Source organism: Harpia harpyja, chromosome Z (assembly GCF_026419915.1).
Source record: "Harpia harpyja isolate bHarHar1 chromosome Z, bHarHar1 primary haplotype, whole genome shotgun sequence".
Classification (NCBI taxonomy): Eukaryota; Metazoa; Chordata; class Aves; order Accipitriformes; family Accipitridae; genus Harpia; species Harpia harpyja.
The window spans coordinates 8,995,444-9,015,520 of NC_068969.1; the positions used below are offsets into that span (position 1 = coordinate 8,995,444).

Here is a 20,077-nt window from a genome sequence, read left to right on the forward strand (position 1 = left end):
GTAATGAGGTCCTTCGAACGAGCTAAAAAAATGTCATAGTACAGCTGATGATAGACATGTGATACACCCGCGAAGAACTAACGATGCCCTACCTACCTGATCTGGTGGCGGGGAGTTCCTTCATGAACTCTGAAGATGTGACCTTTGAGCGGAGTTGAGGAAGCTCTGTTTATTAGACTGAAGGCTGCTGTTACACAGCGAGTTTGAAAGATGGTAACTTTGTGTTGGGTTATGTGTCACAGGAGTGGGAGCCACCGGAGCAGGTAAAAGCCAGCTAGTTAGTAGATGCTTGTTAACCAAGGGGGCATTGTTGGGTGTTATAATTTCCTGCTGAACACATTATTAGAAAGGTTTAAGTAAAAAAAAAACTTGCAAGGGCACCTTGTAGAAAATAATTTAATCTGGATTCTTGGCAGATAATCTTTTATCAAATAGATGCAGCCCTCTCCAACTGAACAATAACAAAAAAAACCCCCAAACAAAACTCAAGAACAACAATAAGCAACTCCCATCCTGAAATGGAGTCAATTAGTTAAAAGGTAGCCACTGTTTGAAAGAAAACAACTCTTCTGTGTTAGCACTCAGTATTTGAGTTCCCTACTTTTTTCTTCATGTAATAAAAACAAAGCTTAATTTTACTGAAAAAAAAGTCTTACCAAAATTTGTACAGCAAATAGGCTTACACATTTGAGTAAGTCTGTAATGGAGAAGGAAGCTGTTTCAAGAGGTGCTTAGAAAACAGGCGTGTTATAAAATCCATTAAGGGCCTTAATGAAGCGAGTTTGTAAAAGGCAAGGATTGTAAAACGAAGTAATTTGTAAGTTGCATTTCAAAAGTGTTTTTAGAGCACTATTAATACCAAAGTACAAAATGTTAGTACTGACAAAACCAGAGGAAATACAAAACCTATTAGGAAGCACTGCTTTAAGTTTGACTCTTAAGGAACCTTCTGTATCAAATATAAATACGTATTCTTCCTCATTGGAACAGAAAAGGGCTTACTGTACTTCAGATATTTTTTTTCTAAAAATGATGAGAAAGTCAGCCTTGTGACAAGCCAAATATAATTTACTTATTACTTTGCAACTACAGTAAAATGTTCAGAAACTATACAAAGACTTTAGACAGTAAACATGTATTTAATAAAACTGTTGTTCAGTTACACCGGATCCTTGAAGAAGGAGTTCCCAGTACAACTTCATTAATCTGCTTACATCACAGAACAGTTTCCAGTTAGACATACGCATTTACAACATTCAAACTCATTTGGTCCACCACTAAACTCTTCTTCCCTTTCATCTTGCAAATGTGTATGCTTTTGCCTGCCTCTTCAGCAGGCATTTACCTAAAAGATAAAGTAATCACAGTACATTTAAAGACAAGGCCTTTCTTTGTCAGTAAAATTATGTAAGTAACCCTTTTAAAATAAAATTGTTTTTAATTTAGCTAAATGAGACATGCAAAAGGCTCGCAAACTTCTATTCCTGAACAGATTACACATTGCCATTGTTACCCAAAGGCCTTCCCCACATCCTTTGCTGGCCTCATGTCTAGTCAAAAAGAAAAAAACCCCAACATCCAAATGAAAAAAAAAAAAATGGGAAGAAACTTATCCTTTTTCTAGGGAACTGAAATACTGACATGTGTGCTTTTTGGAATATGACCTTCTCCTACGAGATTTACAAGTATTAACGACCTGCATGTGTGTTTTTTCTTGTAACTTCTGTTATGGTAACAATGAGGAGTGATTCATGAAAAACAAGGAGGATTGTTTACTTAAGTCTTGAAGTAAATTAAACCATACTATATATAACATTGTTAGATGAAACTCCCACCAGCCAAACTAATTAATAAAACAGAATTAAAGTTCAGGCAGCTGTAAGAAATTTAAAGAGCAGGGCTTTTTTAATGGTTTTTGCCCCCCTTTTTAAGCAATTCTGATTTTTATGCTACACTAGAATTCAAGATTTGCATAACTATATCACTGTAACAGGAAAAAAGATTTTTACTAAGAGTCTTTTAACAACTTTATTAATTTTCCTTCTTTTCTATGAGAAGTACCTACTTAAAAAAACCTCATATGTCATATGATAACTATTAGAAATGCAAACAAAGTTTCAGCCACTACTGATCTGGACAGGACTTTAAATTAGCAGCCAAAAAACATGAAAAGTTATAATTTTTTATCAGCTGTGTTCAAAAATCTTTGCTACAATTTGTGTATCCACTTCTACACAATTAAAATTAGAAGCTCACTGTTTATGAGCCAAAACCTTTTAACACTCCCCCCTCCCTTTTTCCCCCTTTACTGAAAGAATCTAACCATTTTGTTTCTGTTCCTGTTTTGGTAACTTTCGTAAAAGGAGGACAAAACGCTCCATTCTACCTCAAACTTCAATTATCATTGTTAACTTTAAAAAAAAAAAAAAAGTTCAAAGCAGGATACAGATTTGTAATTACCTTCCTCATCCACCTCCAGCCATTGGTGGTGGACTGGGGCCTCCACCCCAGTGATTTATTCGACCCATCCTACGGCGAGGATGTGCTGGAGGCCTGAAAGAAATCAAGGAAAACAACATCTATTCAATGGACATTAATTTGTTAAACTAGAAATATAGTAACACTGTCTCTAAACAATACTAATTAGAAAGTTAGAAGCTCTGGAAAAGTTGTTTGGGTTTCATGTGAAAAGCTGTAAAAAACACCCCAAAAAACCAACCCACCCAACCCCACTTTCACAAAAATTCTCTTATGCAAACCGTTCTAATTACTCCTGTCTCACAAGAGAAAGCTACAGCTAACTCAGGCTTTCACACAGTCCTACAAAAAAAAGTTAGGCAAACCATTAAGAACAAACACAGTAACTACAGTGTTTATAGAAATGATACCCCTGTAACAGAGTGTTTTGCTTTATCTGTAGGTAATCTAAAACATGAAATGACTGATTTAATATAAATCAAATGCTGAGTATAAGCAAGTCGAACAAAAGAAGAATTTCAACAAAGATTCATATTGTCTATGAGGCAAGTGGGAAAAATAGTTTCAGCGAGAGTTAGACTATACTGCTATTACAGCTATCCAAAGCTATGTATCGTTACTAAGTTTCGGACAAAATACTGCAGATAAACAACATTTTAGTCTTCTTACATGACCCGATTCAATGCAAATCACAACTGTAATCTGAATACATTATGTCATTTTGCTAAGATAGAAAAAAAAGCAGAACTAGTGTGAGTATGAAAAAATACCCTCTTCCGTCATTGTATCCTGAATAGGAGGAAGATGTGTAGCCTCTTCTTCTCAAATCTGGTTGAATAATGCTCTGGAAACTGAAAAATAAAACAGGAATTAGGTGAATTGATTGCTAGATATAGTTTCTGAATGTTTGGATTGAAAGATAAGAAACGGCCTGGAAAACAGTAAGTTGTGCTCAGGAACGAACAGCGTTCTTCTCAAGATCATTGTTTAATAAGTCTCGGCAATTTTTCTCCTATATATGAATATAAAATATGAAGTAATTCCAAATTACGGTGAGGCTCAAACTATAAAATCTAGTTTTCTGGTAAATATGCAATAAATATGTAAGAAATGCATAAAGTATAAATGTGTAACTGAAAATAATGAAGGACTGTTGAATACATGAAAAGAATGTATTGTTTCTTAACTGCTTTTGATCCAGGGCCATAAATTTGTGATTACTGCTGTGTGATTATTCTTACATAGCCAGAATCTATTGTCACAAGTAGAAATTCTCCAAATCATAAATATCTTAATTATTAGATCAGCTAAAAGAAACTAACTGTTTAAAGAAAAGAATACGCTTTTTCTTTTTGTAGTATTAAAATGGAAGAAATGTAAGAAAACTCATTTGAACTGCCAGTAAGTTACCATCACTTTTCATACACTTTTCTTTTTACTAGATATAGTATAGTGCTTAATAACCAAAGCCACAAAGTCACGGTAAAGCATTCGTATATGTTTTGGGGACAGTAGATATAGAACGCTAAAGAGTAAATCTAACATTTTTATTGTTGTGTTACCCACAGCACTGCGTAGCTTCTACCTATGGCAAATCTAAAATAAAGCTCACCCAAAGAATTAATTTCTACTTACAACAGAACCACAAAATCTGCTATCGACCAGAAGAAATCTGTTATAGATGACAAACGCCAAGGAGCCCGACTCTGGTTATCCAAAACTTGTCCTGTAACATATTCAGATACAAATCCAGCGATGTTTAGTGTGTGACACTGTACAGTACATTTCACAGAAACCTGTCTGCTGAGTCTAGAACTTGCAAACAGGATGAAGAAACTACCCTTCACGGGCAACGGTAGCAAGTTTCACTCCCTACAGGGTATTGTCCAAGTACCTGAAATAATCGGATGACCACCACCCACCAAAGAGACACTGTGTCCAGGTAAACCTACAAACCACCCCCCGGTACAGTCCCTGTTTCCCTGTATGTGGTTAAGCTGCTTCTCTGTTACACTCCCGATGTCTGCAGAACACACCCGGACTTTTCAAAGTCCTCAAAAACTGTTTAGAACCACGTAAGGCTCACGTCCAGGCCGCAGAGAAGCGCGGGGTCGATCGGCCGCCACGGTGGCAGCGGCCGAGACGCGCCGCTCGCTCGCTGGGCACAGCCCGCCGGGCTCTCCCGGGCAGCGGCCGTGCGCGGAGGCAGCGCGCTGCCCAGCGCAGGCCCCGTGCCCCCCAGCCGCCCCCCGCTCGCTGCCCAGCCTCCAGCCTGTCCCCCGGCTACCACGGCCGCCATCCCGCTGAGGGGACAAGGCGCGATCCCCTCCCGCCGGCCGCCCCTCACCGTTGGAGATGTACACCATGGCGGCGGCCCGCGGGCGCTGCCCCGTCCCCTGCCCTCGGCCCCGCTGCGCGTGCGCGGGCGGGAGGCGCATGCTCAGAGCCTGCCGTGGTGCCGCTCGCTGGCTTCCGGCTGAGGGAGGCTGAGGGGAAAGGGGCGGTGGCGGTGCCGAACCGAGCCGACATGGCTGTGGCGGTACTGGGCGGCTGTGGCGTGTCGTCCTGGTTCCCTTGCCACAGCAATCGTAGCGGCATGCAGCCCCCTGTTCAGGAGGGGTCCCCCGCAGCAGCCCCGCTGCGGGGCGGGCGGTGTTCAGGTGGGCCGTCTCCTCCCTCAGAGCGGGAGGTTCTGGTTCACTCCTAAAATGTAGTTACGTTAGTAGTTAACACCGCTGTGTAACGCAGTGTCGAAGCTTCCGTGCCGTGCGCGGTAAGCGTATGGTTTTACCAACAGTGACAGGAAACAATAACCGTAGTTAGTAGTATGTCAGGGTAGCTTTCATAAAAATTAAGTCTTCTTAGTAGTCTTCCGTAGTTAACTTCTGCTGGATCTTTTGTCCTTCATCGCCGCCTCAATTTTCTCTAGTTGTTGAAGGGAGCCTTGTCCCTCCCAGTGGTTTTCTCTAATGGAATACTAAACGTGATAACTCACTAGTAATGTTAGAAATATGACTAAATGCAGATATTTATTTAAAACTACTCTCCAAAGGGAACTTCGGTTCCTTTTACGTAGTGACAGGTATGTGGCTATGTCTATACCCCTTTTGTTGGTGGGAATGTTCAGCCCAAAGTCAGGCGTTTGGTTGAATTTATTTCATTTTCATAAAAGCTTTGCCCTGCAAAGAGTGGCTAGCATATCTTCTCATGAAGAATGTGCATATAAAATCAGAGGTAACTATAGCTATACAGGGAAATTTAATATAACACCTCTTTTTTTAAACTAAACTAGTAGAGAAGGGATGTATAATTCTTCTGGGAAACAGCAGTAAGAGAAAATGAATATAAAAGCATTTTAATACTGCCTTTGCAAGACCTGCCTTTTTCTAATAAGGATGAGGTAAAGTCTTTTGCTAAACCTCTTAACACAAGAGTGTTGTCTGAAGTTGAAATTGTAATATAATATGTCTCTGACAATGTAGTTGTCCCCTAGTAAAGAAATTGTTTGCAACTGACGGATGTTTATAAATTTTCGATGTTCCAGAAATAAACTCTTGCGAACAACTGAGAGCAACTGCGAAAGAGAGGTATCGGTAACTATGTATATAAAATAAATAGTTATCATTAATATGAGACCTAGGTAATCTACCACTCACTAAGTGGGGAAATACAAAAGTGTTTAGAAAATAGTGGGTGCTACACGGTGCATAATGGGCATAAATGCAGGCAATATGTTAAAATTATTCAGGGACAACATCTACCCTTTTCTATGCTTATGATGATTTTTTTCAAATAATAGTCAAGTGTAGTCAGATCAGTTTCAGTTTCCAAATTGCAAAACACAGCGTATATAGGTATAGAAGAAACACAGAGATTCAGTCAGTAATTTGAGCATTGGTTTTAGATCCTCAGGGAAACCAGATAAATGGAATAATAAACTGGAAGAAAGATGTATAGGTGTACTTCTAATTTATGGATTGCATAGTAGATCTGATATTGTGTGTTAGGTGATACTGTTACATAAATGCTAAGTTTATACAGAAAGTGAAAACATTACTTTAAAAAGGTGTTGTCAAATAATAGGAAAATAACAATACTCAAGGCAAGTATATGACAAATGCATACCTTTGTATTAGTATGCTAAAGTGAAAATGAAAATGTCTTCCTTTTATATGATTTTCATAAATGTACTTTGTTTTCAAATGATTTTCATAAATATACTTTGTTTTCTTTTCACTAGGCTTTGAGACAAAACAGCAAATTATCTTATGTTTAAAGGACTATTGCACAAGTTGTAGATGCTACATTTACCAAGAAGAAAACAAAAAGAGGGAGGATGGCAATGGGAAGATGATGGCAGCAAGTAGAGATAACAGAGGTACTGTAAATTTTGTGGTGTATTGAAAACACACACAAACTGACTCTTGCTAGTATAAAAACAAACGTCACAGTCCAAACTCTGTACTATACTTTAGACAGAAACATAATAGTGAACCTGAATACCAGCAGGTAATTATCCCACCTGAACTCATGCTCTGTATGCAGTTGATGTTGTCCTGCATGAATTAATACAATAAGAATTGGAACAATTAATTCCCTTTTTTAATGTATTGTCTTTCAGAGGGAATGTGTTCATCATGCAGAAAGGAACAATATATTTTTTGTTTTCTAAGTGACAAAATCCCCCCCAAACTCAAACAACAAAGAAGGTGATTAGTGGGTTCTTCAGTTGTTTTTTTTAAAAGTAAAATCATATGCGAGATAGTCTTGGTTTATCTAATAATAAAGTAAAAATAAGTATTGTCTCAGTGCCCTAAAATTGAATAATTACAATGCAAACTTTCTCTGTGAAATGTATTTTTAGTGAATGAAATTAAAGAAATATACTTCTAAAATTGAGAGTACTAGTGTGTGTGCGTGTGTGTGTTCCTAACAGTTTTATTTTTCCAAGAAAGCATGTCCAGGTACTTAACAGTGGCAAAACAACCAACCATTGCATGAAATGATACATGAAAATGTTAGTATTTATAACTACTGTCGTGGTTTAACCCCAGCCAGCAACTAAACACCACGCAGCCGCTCACTCACTCCCCCCCACCCAGTGGGATGGGGGAGAAAATCGGGAGAAGAAGCAAAACCCGTGGGTTGAGATAAGAACGGTTTAATAGAACAGAAAAGAAGAAACTAATAATGATAATGATAACACTAATAAAATGACAACAGCAATAATGAAAGGATTGGAATGTACAAATGATACGCAGTGCAATTGCTCACCACCCGCCGACCGACACCCAGCCAGTCCCCCGAGCGGCGAATCCCTGCCCCCCCACTTCCCCGTTTCTGTACTGGATGGGACGTCACATGGTATGGAATACACCGTTGGCCAGTTTGGGTCAGGTGCCCTGGCTGTGTCCTGTGCCAACTTCTTGTGCCCCTCCAGCTTTCTCACTGGCTGGGCATGAGAAGCTGAAAAATCCTTGACATTAGTCTAAACACTACTGAGCAACAACTGAAAACATCAGTGTTATCAACATTCTTCGCTCTGAACTCAAAACATAGCACTGTACCAGCTACTAGGAAGACAGTTAACTCTATCCCAGCTGAAACCAGGACAGTATCCACCCCTTATTCTATACCATTGACGTCATGCACAGTTCCCATACCTTTAGTTACATCCTGATCAATCATCACTTTTCCATCCCTTTAAGACATATGAGCAATGATATATATATATATGTATACACACACAGAGATGTCATTCCTTTAGTTCATGGGTCATGTTCATAAAATGTTCATTGAGTTCATTTAGTTTCCGACTCTGGGCTCCATCTGTCATACCAGTCTTTCTGGGCAGGAGGGATGGTGCAAAGTCCTCTCAGTCGGTAGAGCAGAATTGGGCTTCAGTGCAGTGTGACAAGCAGGTGACATTTGGCGCAGCAGGAGGATGGTGTGCACCGTTGGATTGTTGCATGCTGGAGTCAGTTCTGGTTCCATCACTACTGCGCTTTGCTCAGTTTTATCACAGTTCTTTTCTTGCTTGATCTAAGTGATTCTTACTATAGTACTATGGATATAGCACATAATTATAGTAAGGATAATATACAGTAGCAGGGTTATATAGCAACTAATATACAGTTTAATTCTGGCTGTTCTCACCTAAAATTAAATCCCCTTGAGGCACACATCGGACTTCCCCATCTTTTCGCATCACCCACCAAGTGCACCCAGGCCCTTGAGCAAAAGCAATCCCACGAATGGGTTTACCTTTGCCTGAGGCAGGAGTAACCCAGACTGTCTTCCCTAACATATTTTTTATGTGCACTACAGGGACTTTATCCCCTTCTACAGTATGTAAAAATTCCGACTGGGCAGGGCCACCCCGATTGGCAGATCCTCTGGTGTTGACTAACCAGGTGGCTTTTGCTAAATGTGTATCCCAATGTTTGAAAGTTCCACCCCCCATTGCTCTCAATGTAGTCTTTAACAGTCCATTGTATCGCTCAATTTTCCCAGAGGCTGGTGCATGATAGGGGATATGATACACCCACTCAATGCCATGCTCTTTGGCCCAGGTGTCTATGAGGTTGTTTCGGAAATGAGTCCCGTTGTCTGACTCAATTCGTTCTGGGGTGCCATGTCGCCACAAGACTTGCTTTTCTAGGCCCAGGATAGTGTTCCGGGCGGTGGCATGGGGCACAGAATATGTTTCCAGCCATCCAGTGGTTGCTTCCACCATCGTGAGCACATAGCGCTTGCCTTGGCGAGTTTGTGGGAGTGTGATATAGTCAATCTGCCAGGCTTCTCCATATTTATATTTCAGCCATCGCCCTCCATACCACAGGGGCTTTAACCGCTTGGCTTGCTTAATTGCAGCACATGTTTCACATTCATGGATAACCTGTGCAATAGTGTCCATGGTCAAGTCCACCCCTCGGTCACGAGCCCATCTATATGTTGCATCTCTTCCCTGATGGCCTGAAGCATCATGGGCCCACCGAGCCATAAATAGCTCACCCTTATGTTGCCAGTCCAGGTCCACCTGAGCCACTTCAATCTTGGCAGCCTGATCCACCTGTTGGTTGTTTTGATGTTCTTCAGTGGCCCGACTCTTGGGTATGTGAGCATCTACGTGACGTACTTTTACAACCAGATTCTCTAGCCGGGATGCAATATCTTGCCACAGTGCGGCAGCCCAGATGGGTTTACCTCTGCGCTGCCAGTTGCTCTGCTTCCATTGCTGTAGCCAGCCCCACAGGGCATTTGCCACCATCCATGAGTCAGTATAGAGATAGAGCACTGGCCACTTTTCTCTTTCAGCAATATCTAATGCTAGCTGGATGGCTTTCACCTCTGCAAACTGACTCGATTCACCTTCTCCTTCAGCAGTTTCTGCAACTTGTCGTGTAGGACTCCATACGGCAGCTTTCCACCTCCGATGCTTTCCCACGATGCGACAGGATCCGTCAGTGAACAGGGCATATTGCCTCTCATTTTCTGGCAGTTTATTATACAGCGGGGCCTCTTCAGCACGTGCCACCTCCTCCTCTGGCGACATTCCAAAATCTTTGCCTTCTGGCCAGTCCGTGACCACTTCCAAAATTCCTGGGCGACTGGGGTTTCCTATGCGAGCCCGTTGTGTGATCAGTGCAATCCACTTACTCCACGTGGCATCAGTCGCGTGATGTGTAGAGGAGACCCTCCCTTTGAACATCCAGCCCAGCACTGGCAGTCGGGGTGCTAAGAGGAGCTGTGTTTCAGTACCAACAACTTCTGAGGCAGCTTGAACTCCTTCATATGCTGCCAATATCTCCTTTTCAGTTGGAGTATAGCGAGCCTCGGATCCTCTGTATCCCCGACTCCAAAACCCCAGGGGTCGGCCTCGGGTCTCCCCAGGTGCTTTCTGCCAGAGGCTCCAGGTAGGGCCATTCTCCCCAGCTGCAGTATAGAGCACATTTTTAACATCTTGTCCTGTCCGGACTGGTCCAAGGGCTACTGCGTGAACAATCTCCCGTTTAATTTGTTCAAAGGCTTGTTGTTGCTCAGGGCCCCATTGAAAATCATTCTTCTTTCGGGTCACTTGATAGAGAGGGCTTACAATCAGACTGTAATTTGGAATATGCATTCTCCAAAACCCCACGACACCTAAGAAGGCCTGTGTTTCCTTTTTATTAGTTGGTGGAGACATAGCTGCTATTTTGTTAATCACATCCATTGGGATCTGACGACGCCCATCTTGCCATTTTATTCCTAAAAACTGGATCTCCCGTGCAGGTCCCTTGACCTTACTTTCTTTTATGGCAAAACCGGCTTTCAGAAGGATTTGGATTATTTTCTTCCCTTTCTCAAAGACTTCTTCTGCCGTGTTGCCCCATACGATGATGTCATCAATGTATTGCAGGTGTTCCGGAGCTTCACCTTTTTCCAGTGCAGTCTGGATTAGTCCATGGCAAATGGTGGGGCTGTGTTTCCACCCCTGGGGCAGTCGATTCCAAGTGTACTGGACACCCCTCCAAGTAAAGGCAAATTGTGGACGACACTCTGCTGCCAGAGGGATTGAGAAAAACGCATTAGCAATGTCAATTGTAGCATACCACTTGGCTGCCTTTGACTCTAGTTCGTATTGAAGTTCTAGCATATCTGGAACGGCAGCACTCAGCGGTGGCGTAACTTCATTCAGGCCGCGATAGTCAACTGTTAGTCTCCACTCCCCATTAGACTTTCGCACGGGCCATATGGGACTATTAAAAGGTGAGCGAGTTTTGCTGATCACTCCTTGGCTCTCCAGTTGGCGAATCAACTTGTGGATGGGAATCAGAGAGTCTCGGTTGGTGCGATATTGCCGCCGGTGCACCGTCGTGGTAGCAATTGGTACTTGTTGTTCTTCAACCCTCAGCAACCCCACAATCGAAGGGTCTTGAGAGAGACCAGGCAGGGTAGACAGCTGTTCCGTGCCCTCCGTCTCCAAGGCAGCTATACCAAAAGCCCATCGATACCCCTTTGGGTCCTTAAAATACCCTCTCCTGAGATAGTCTATGCCAAGGATGCACGGAGCCTCTGGACCAGTCACAATGGGGTGTTTCTGCCATTCATTCCCAGTTAGGCTTACTTCAGCTTCCAATACAGTTAACTCTTGGGATCCCCCTGTCACACCAGAAATAGAAATGGGTTCTGCCCCTTCATAACTTGATGGCATTAAAGTACACTGTGCGCCGGTGTCTACTAGAGCCTTATACTCCTGTGGGTCTAACGTGCCAGGCCATCGAATCCACACAGTCCAATAGACCCGGTTATCCCTTTCCTCCACCTGGCTGGAGGCAGGGCCCCTCTAATTCTGGTCAGAGTATCCAGTATTCACTTCTCGTAAAATTGGCTCAGAAGTCCCTTCAAGAGGATCAGAAATAAGATCAGCCCTTCTACTCTGTTTGGAAACCGGAGCGGCATTTTTCCTGGTAGAATCCCCTTTTGTGGTGTTTTTTCCTCGCAGCTCACGTACCCGTGCATTTAGGACCGAGGTAGGTTTTCCATCCCATTTCCTCATGTCCTCTCCATGATCACATAAGTAAAACCACAGGGCACCTCGCGGTGTGTACCTTCTATATTCTTTCTCTTGGGCAGAGGAGCGCTCACTCCTAATAGCTGAGACATTGGTCCTTACAGGTGGGCAACAGGACATCTCCTCTTTGAATTGCTGGAAATCCTCGGACAGCTTCTCCACAGCCGAAATGCAGGCTTGCAGGGAGGAGGAGAGATTCTCTTCGTATTGACGGAGTTGGCGAGCCACTTCATCCACTGTCGGTGCCTCTTCGTCTTTCCAGGTCATTATTGCCAGTGAGTTGGCATAGGACGATGGTGCGCTCCGTACAAACTTCCGCCACATGGGTCGTGTGCATTGGACTTCGTCTGGATCTTTGGGTAATTGTGGGTTGTCCGGATCATGATGAATTGTCTCTAGCACAGCTAATTCCCTCAGATATTGGATACCTTTTTCCATGGTTGTCCACTTGCTTGATTGACATATAACATCTTCCTTAAAGGGGTACCTTTCCTTCACACTTGACAGGAGTCGCCTCCAGAGGCTGATGGCTTGTGTCCCTTTTCCAATTGCCTTGTCAATGCCACCTTCCCTGGCAAGCGATCCCAGCTGCTTGGCTTCCCTACCTTCTAATTCCAAGCTATTAGCCCCATTGTCCCAGCATCGGAGGAGCCAGGTGATAATATGCTCACCTATACGGCGGCCAAAATCTTTTCGCATATCCCGCAGCTCACTCAAGGATAGGGACCGGGTTATTACCTCTGGTTCTGCCTCTTCCTCCTGTTCCCGTGATGACCCTGGTTCGCCTTCATCCTTCGCTAAGCGAACTGATTTTTTTGTATATTTCTTTTTCTGTACGGGGGCAACTGATACTGGTGCAGGTTGGTCCACTGGTTCAGTTGCAGTACCGCTCGCCGGGTCTTGGATAACCGCAGTGTCTGTTGCCAAGGTTTGGGTAGCTGCTGTGCTCGTTGCTGGGGCTGGAGGGACCTCAGTGCCCGTTGCCGAGGTTTGGGTAGCTGCCGTGCTCATTGCCGAGGCTGGAGGGGCTGCAGTGCCTGTCGCTGAGGTTTGGATAGCCACAGTGCTCATCGTTTTGTTGTTAGGTCCAGAGACCTTCTCTTCCCCTTGAGGGTACTGAGTGGTGTCGAACAGGGCTCGATAGGCATGGGCCAGGCCCCAGCACGTTGCAGTAATTTGTATCTCTCTGGAGCTGCCGGGGTGACAGCATACCTTTTCCAAATATTTTACTAGTTCTTCTGGATTCTGCACTTGTTCAGGGGTGAATTTCCAAAACACTGGAGGTGCCCACTTTTCTAGGTACTTGCCCATACTACCCCACACACCCTGCCACTCATAATTATCCAGCCTTGGGGCAGATCTCTGGGTGATTTTCTTAAATAGTTGTTTAACCTTAAATGAGAGCTGAACCACATTCAGAAGCATGCTAATTCCTAGCAGTAGGGCTAGGACCGTGCTGGTCCCAACATCCCAAGAGTATTCAAATTTTTCAAAATTCTCAAACACCATTGTAACTGGACTGAAGGAGAAAGGAGAGGGGAAGAAAGGTATCCCACCCATAGACTGGTTTTCCAAGGAGGAAAGGTAAATGGTATAATTATTAATAGTTTCCCACAGATGGCTTCCACAGTATAAAGGTGACAATGCTGGGTGCAAGTACCGGATTAATCCCACAGCCGACGACTTTATCATACCATAAACCAGTGTTATACAATACATCAAAGCGAAAACCTTAATCCACCTCCCACGGATGATAAGCAGCAGAAGAGGGACTACATACAGCAAGCGAGGTGATACATAACAGAACTTTAAAAACCAGAGCAACAACTCTAAGAACACATAAATCAACATAATGACCAGCAACTATTAGACCGATATAATGAATGCTTATAACAAATTTGTTTTAACAAGCTCTGGTCAGGTTTGTCGTTATCTCAACCCTTCGTGCCCCACGTTGGGCGCCAAAAAGGACTGTCGTGGTTTAACCCCAGCCAGCAACTAAACACCACGCAGCCGCTCACTCACTCCCCCCCACCCAGTGGGATGGGGGAGAAAATCGGGAGAAGAAGCAAAACCCGTGGGTTGAGATAAGAACGGTTTAATAGAACAGAAAAGAAGAAACTAATAATGATAATGATAACACTAATAAAATGACAACAGCAATAATGAAAGGATTGGAATGTACAAATGATACGCAGTGCAATTGCTCACCACCCGCCGACCGACACCCAGCCAGTCCCCCGAGCGGCGAATCCCTGCCCCCCCACTTCCCCGTTTCTGTACTGGATGGGACGTCACATGGTATGGAATACACCGTTGGCCAGTTTGGGTCAGGTGCCCTGGCTGTGTCCTGTGCCAACTTCTTGTGCCCCTCCAGCTTTCTCACTGGCTGGGCATGAGAAGCTGAAAAATCCTTGACATTAGTCTAAACACTACTGAGCAACAACTGAAAACATCAGTGTTATCAACATTCTTCGCTCTGAACTCAAAACATAGCACTGTACCAGCTACTAGGAAGACAGTTAACTCTATCCCAGCTGAAACCAGGACACTACTTTTAAAGTACTTACATATGCATTATTTATTTATTTATTTCCTTATTTAAGTTTTAGACACGAAAATGTGAGATGTAAAAGGTATGGTTAAAAATCAATGGTAGCATTGCATTATCAAGCTTGTTATCCATTGGCCCGTCCTTGGGTCAGGAACAGATTACAGATGAGGAATAGGAAAACAGTTATTCATGTGCATTTGCAGTTTATGGTACAGTTGGGACAGCAGGTGTGGACATAAGCTCTGGTGGGAGCTCATTTCTGGCAGCACCACAGCCCCGGCATCCCACTCTGAGCAGCTACTCCTTCACAAAGGGCAGGGCAGGTGTCTCTAGCTGTTGCTAGCTAGAGTCCTTCAGTGACCCACACCTTTGCTTTCAGTCTGTGTGCCTGATGCTGGGATGTTCAGAGGACCACAGCAGCAGTGCACCTGCGCTTAACGAAAACCAGTAGAAGGCGGCATTTTGAAAGTCAGCAACAGAAACATAAAACAGCTGGGTTGCCCTTCTGAAGGTGGGTACCATGAGGAATAGAGCCAGGCAGTCATTGGTGCATAAGAGCTAAAAGTTAACATAGATGCTATTTGGAAACAGAGGATGTGATCATTTGATTGTAGGCAAAGTAAATACCTGTACAATGCTATGAAGAGTAGTGTAGGCCATATATTAAAATAAGTAATTGAAAAAGACCAATACTAAATGGGCTTTTCATTTTTTTCAATGCAATCTGAACTCTCAATGGGATACCTGGTTTTAGGTGGTTTGGTTTTTTAGGCTCTATTCCAGATGTAGATTTGTATAGTTTGATTCCTTGTGAATTGTGTATTTGCATATCAATACCTAAGTACTGGTGTCTGAGCAACATATTACTGTGCTTTAGTAATGTTTTCTATTTTTTCATCAAAAGTAGTAAAACCATGGGTCAGCTATTTTTATAGCATTTTATATACTAAGGGATGACCTTTTAGTTGTGATGCAAGAGAACTAGAAAACTGTGTGCCTAGAGGAGTGGTGATACAGCATGAACAGGGCTTATACTCTCTAAAATTTATGCTACATTTTTAATATGAATGTAAACTTGACCTTGCCCTGAAAAGGACTTGCAAACTATTGACATTTGAATAGCAGAAATAGAAAAGGTATCTTTTTTTTTTTTTTGCTGGCCTATGGTTTTTTCACACAGTGATTATCATGTTGCACCATCACATAATTTAAATGGAAACATTCAAAACTTAATTTGGGCTTGAACTTTTCATAGAAGAGCTGATTGTCATGTAGTATTTGTCTTATGTACACGCAATTAATACTGTATGTATTAGAGTGAGAAGGTCTTCTAAACTCCAAATTACAAATGTAGAATATTTATTGCAACATAAACATAAAATTCAGAGGATGTTTCACAGGATTCTGTTTTTTAACAGCTTTTATAAGAAGAGTTAAAATAATATTGCTGTTTGTGGAAGAGCTGAAACTCAGTTCTTAGAGCTAAATTATGTTGATTTAGTGTCAGAATTTTAAACAGAACGTACCTGTTTAAGTAAGCTTCAGTTCTGAATAATTGTTTGAAGACCTAATTTTTTTTTATTCTTTGGTGCCACAGACAAGGATATACTCAGGTACTGTGGGGTCTGAGTTGAAGATACCTTGTGCAGATTTCAACTGGAAGATACATTTTGCAAAATCAGCAGGTCTGACCTCAGCATAAAATCAGGTTAGGAAAATAAGCATGTAATGCTGTGAACTACTTTTTCCTCCTAGCTTGGGACAGAGACTAGATGTTCTAGTAACAGAATTTGTCTGAGAATTGTTTTTTTTTATACCATTTATTGATACCTGAATAACAAGTATGATGAGGCTTTAGTGCAAAATTACTACAGTTAACAGTTTGAAAGCAAATATATGCTGGAGGAATGCCAAAGGACTGTCTTATGCTTTTATTTTTCTTTAGATAACAGCATATACTTATATACAGAAAGCCATAATTGTCTGTAAATGTTACATATCCTTAATAACAAAGACCTCAGCCCTCAGTAAAATGAAATCATTGGTCCTCAATTTAAAGTTGTGTGAGAGTCTAGAAAGAAACTTCCAGGCTCCTCTATGCAGGGTGAATAGTGTGCTAAATTTTCTGTTCAGGAAGAAAAAGAGCATGTTCAGTAATTGGTTTAACTACCTGACCACAGTGAAGAAATACCCGTGTTTCATGCATGGTTATTGAGTAGTGGTGATACTTTCAATATCCATCAGGTGGCAGCGTAAGAGTGAAATAACGCTATCTATCAGCTTTGTTTAATTACACTGCAAACTTTCTACCAAGTTAGTCATAACATGTTTGGATTCTCCTTTATACAAAAATCCTTAGGAAAAATAATGATCATCAGATGGGGCAACTGCAAACAAAAATCACATCCTCAAATCTATGCAGCAAGTTTATGGCAAAGCCTGAAATAGAACTGACTTGCTTATTCTCATACCTGTGTTAATCTCTTGAGGATATGCTTGCATCTGTCAGGTAAATGAAACAAAAGCAGTCTTCGACTCTGTTAGTATTTTGGTTTAAGGCAAATATCCTTTGCCTTGTTATGCTTCCTGCTACTGCATGAGAATTTGATTTGTCATGTACCTGATGAGACTGGATTGTGAATGTATGCACACACACAATGCTTGCTTCTGCATGTTTTTCTTCCTACTCTTTTTCTGAAGTCTTTTAAAAATAATGGGCTTTCTGTTTAATGAAAAGTAAAATTTAATGCAATAAAATCTGAAGAATAGATGTTCAAGTTAGGGATTATCCTTTTTCATTACTGTTCTTACATTTTTAACTCCTGTTTGTAAAGTTAGCTTGTAAGCACACCTACAGATTTCACATGGCTGTTTCCACTTCCCAGATTTTAATTTGGTACTGAAAATGACATCATTATGCCATTGTGGTATGTTTAGAAATTAAAAGGAATGATTAACCAGAGGAACGGATTTGTTAAGACAGGTGGTGTGATGAGGATGTTGGCTTTTCTGCCAGACTAATTAGCCTACAGACCAAGGCACTATATCAGCTGCAGGTGACAATGTGGTTGAACTGATGTCGTAGTCTTCTACTGTGATTTTGGTCTTATCTGCATACAAAAATTTGCTTGTACTGATTTGTTTAGCACTGTGGTACTAGCAAAGCAGGGAGAGGTGTTTTAAAGGCTGGGAAAAGATAAAAATGTTAAAGAAAAAAGTGGCATCTCAGAGTGCTGAAGAATGGTTCAAATGCCAGACATTATCATATCTAAGTAAACCTGGTTTCGTTCAAAAGGTTTCATATTGAATGTGTTCTCTGGGGCGTGTTAAGGCTTATAGTGTGTTTCTGTTATCTGTAAAAGCTCTGTTAAATGTTTGGCATACATTAGACTGTGCGTTTTAGGTGATAGCTTGGTTATGAATACACTCCAAGGAGGAAAAAAGGCTTTAGCTCACTGATGATGTGGAGCTGTTTGTAGATAGCTGGAACTTTCTTATCAGCCACCTGGTGGGAGAAGTATGGGCTGTATGACTGAGAAAACTCATATGTGAAAAGTGGGAAAGGAAGCTGAAAGACTTGCATTCCAACAAGGCGCTACTGCTTGTCATTTATCTTTACTTTTGTGTCTTGAGACGACTACAACACAAAATAAGTAATGGAATCCTCTGGCCTCATTGATGTTCAGGTGAGCCTTGTGTGGGCAGTGCCTCATGGGATAGCTGGGGCAGGTATGTAAAACCATAGCTGGAAAGGTATTAGATTTTAGTAGGAGTGAGTTTTGGGAGTGTCTGTGCTGAAGAATACATATTTCTGAAAAAAAGAAACACGAATCACTTTGAATATTTTTCAAGTTCTTATTTTCTCCTTTGTATGCATGTTGTTTTTGTTAGATAGGTAGCTGCTGTCTGTTGTGCTCCTACACTTGGTTTAGTGTGGTTGGTTTTATCAGAAAGTTTCTGTCCCGCAGTCTAATCCAGTTCTACTGAACATCAGTACTATCTCCAGTTGTAGCTCTTGGGAGACTTGCTGAATATTTATGGACTGAGATAATTATATGTGAATTATATTTCTTGGTTGTGTTAGTCCTTTTAATACAATCAGCACTCATTGCTAAACTGTTAAATATTGTTAAAGAACAAACTCACCTAATTATTTCTTACTTCTCATGTACTCAACTGAAATGGCACTTGACCTGAAAATATATGCAGCTAGGATATAGACAGTGCTGTTTACTGCTGGATATGCATGGGTTGCACCTACACTGATGACTGAGTGAGCAGGAATGTTTCTTCTTGATGCATATTTGCTTTACTGTATGTTTGGAATTTTGTGTCTGCATTTGGAGTCTTGCGGTAGGCACTTGAACATACTGCTGTTGTGCTAAGAGTGGATTCCCTCCTGATGAACCAAGGCTGAGATTGCAGGGCAGCTGGAGCACTCCTGCAGTGTGGGCACAGGGTTATTTGCTCTCTGTTCATATGCTGTGCACACTGAGGACTGGCAGCTGGCATGAACTTTGCTGCTGGTAAAGATGTAACGTGGATATACAGTCCTGGAATCTTACCAGATTTCAGCAAATTAAACCTTGTTTTTTCCCTCTTTGTAGCATAATGGCCAGCAATGTAGACTTGTCTATTGAAATTCTATATGACAAGATTAACATAAATTTTGAAAATGTCCATTACTGCATTAGAATGGCAGTGCAAGTAAGGTGACAAATTAAACAAGGCTCTAACTATTGCTAGAGGCATCTCTGATACTTGATCTACAGCTTTAGCTGTTGAACTTTAACTGTTTCAGACTTAACAGCCAAGATAAAAATAGCAGTTAAGGAACTTGTCAGAAGTAGGTGGATGAAGCCCATTCCATAATCTATTTAGTGAATAAAACAGTGATGTGATAATTGACACATTGTTCTGAAGAGCTCTTATGGTTGTGTTGGAATATTGATACCAATTTTTGTCTTCTGAAAAGTTATTACTTTAATGGAATATGTTAATGCAATTGAAAAACCTTTAAATGGGCACAAGCAGTGTAGGTATTTAAAAAGCATGTAGTTATCATTTCTTAGGGGGTGTTTGGGAAGATGTGGATGCTGTGAAGCCTGGAATGGGTGCTGACATGATGATTCTGTAGAGGTTTTAAAAGCACATTGCATTGAGATTGCAGCATTCTTACTCCATTCTTATTGCTTCTGATGTTGATGTTTCTATGTATGCAAAATTGCCATTCTTGGTTTTACTGAACATAAAAGGGAAGCTACAGCCATGACAAAAGATTCATTGCAGAAACAGATTGCCTCCTCTGAAAGATGTATTTAAAACAATGGTCTTCTGTTATGGAAAATCCCTTACAACTTATAGAATTAATCTGGGACAACACACCCCCAGAAAAATTCCACATTTTGCAGGAGGTTGGTATGCTGTGCTGGGTGCAACCCATCATGGGTTGCAAAACTGGTTTTGAGTTACCATATGTGAAATCAATTTAG

General features: G+C 41.6%; 1 protein-coding gene and 1 long non-coding RNA gene across 3 annotated transcripts; one reads left to right on the forward strand and one right to left on the reverse strand.

Annotated features, from left to right (window-relative positions):
* Nucleotides 1-1,047: 1,047 nt before the first annotated feature.
* On the reverse strand, nt 1,048-4,953 carry SELENOK (selenoprotein K). 2 transcript variants are annotated; one of them, XM_052777534.1, is made up of 5 exons: nt 4,826-4,952; nt 4,114-4,204; nt 3,249-3,329; nt 2,461-2,553; nt 1,048-1,345 (listed from the first exon to the last, which is right to left on the reverse strand). In XM_052777534.1, the coding sequence occupies exons 1-5, from the start codon at nt 4,914-4,916 to the stop codon at nt 1,342-1,344; spliced, it is 360 nt and encodes a 119-aa protein (XP_052633494.1). In that variant the 5' UTR covers nt 4,917-4,952; the 3' UTR covers nt 1,048-1,341. The 2 variants fall into 2 exon arrangements, with proteins under 2 accessions (XP_052633494.1, XP_052633495.1); XM_052777535.1 differs by lacking the exon at nt 1,048-1,345 and having other exon boundaries at nt 2,457-2,553; nt 4,826-4,953.
* On the forward strand, nt 4,312-15,090 carry LOC128137001 (uncharacterized). Its single transcript, XR_008233533.1, has 3 exons — nt 4,312-4,420; nt 6,719-6,856; nt 14,965-15,090. It is a non-coding gene; the product is annotated as an uncharacterized LOC128137001 (long non-coding RNA).
* Nucleotides 15,091-20,077: the final 4,987 nt, after the last annotated feature.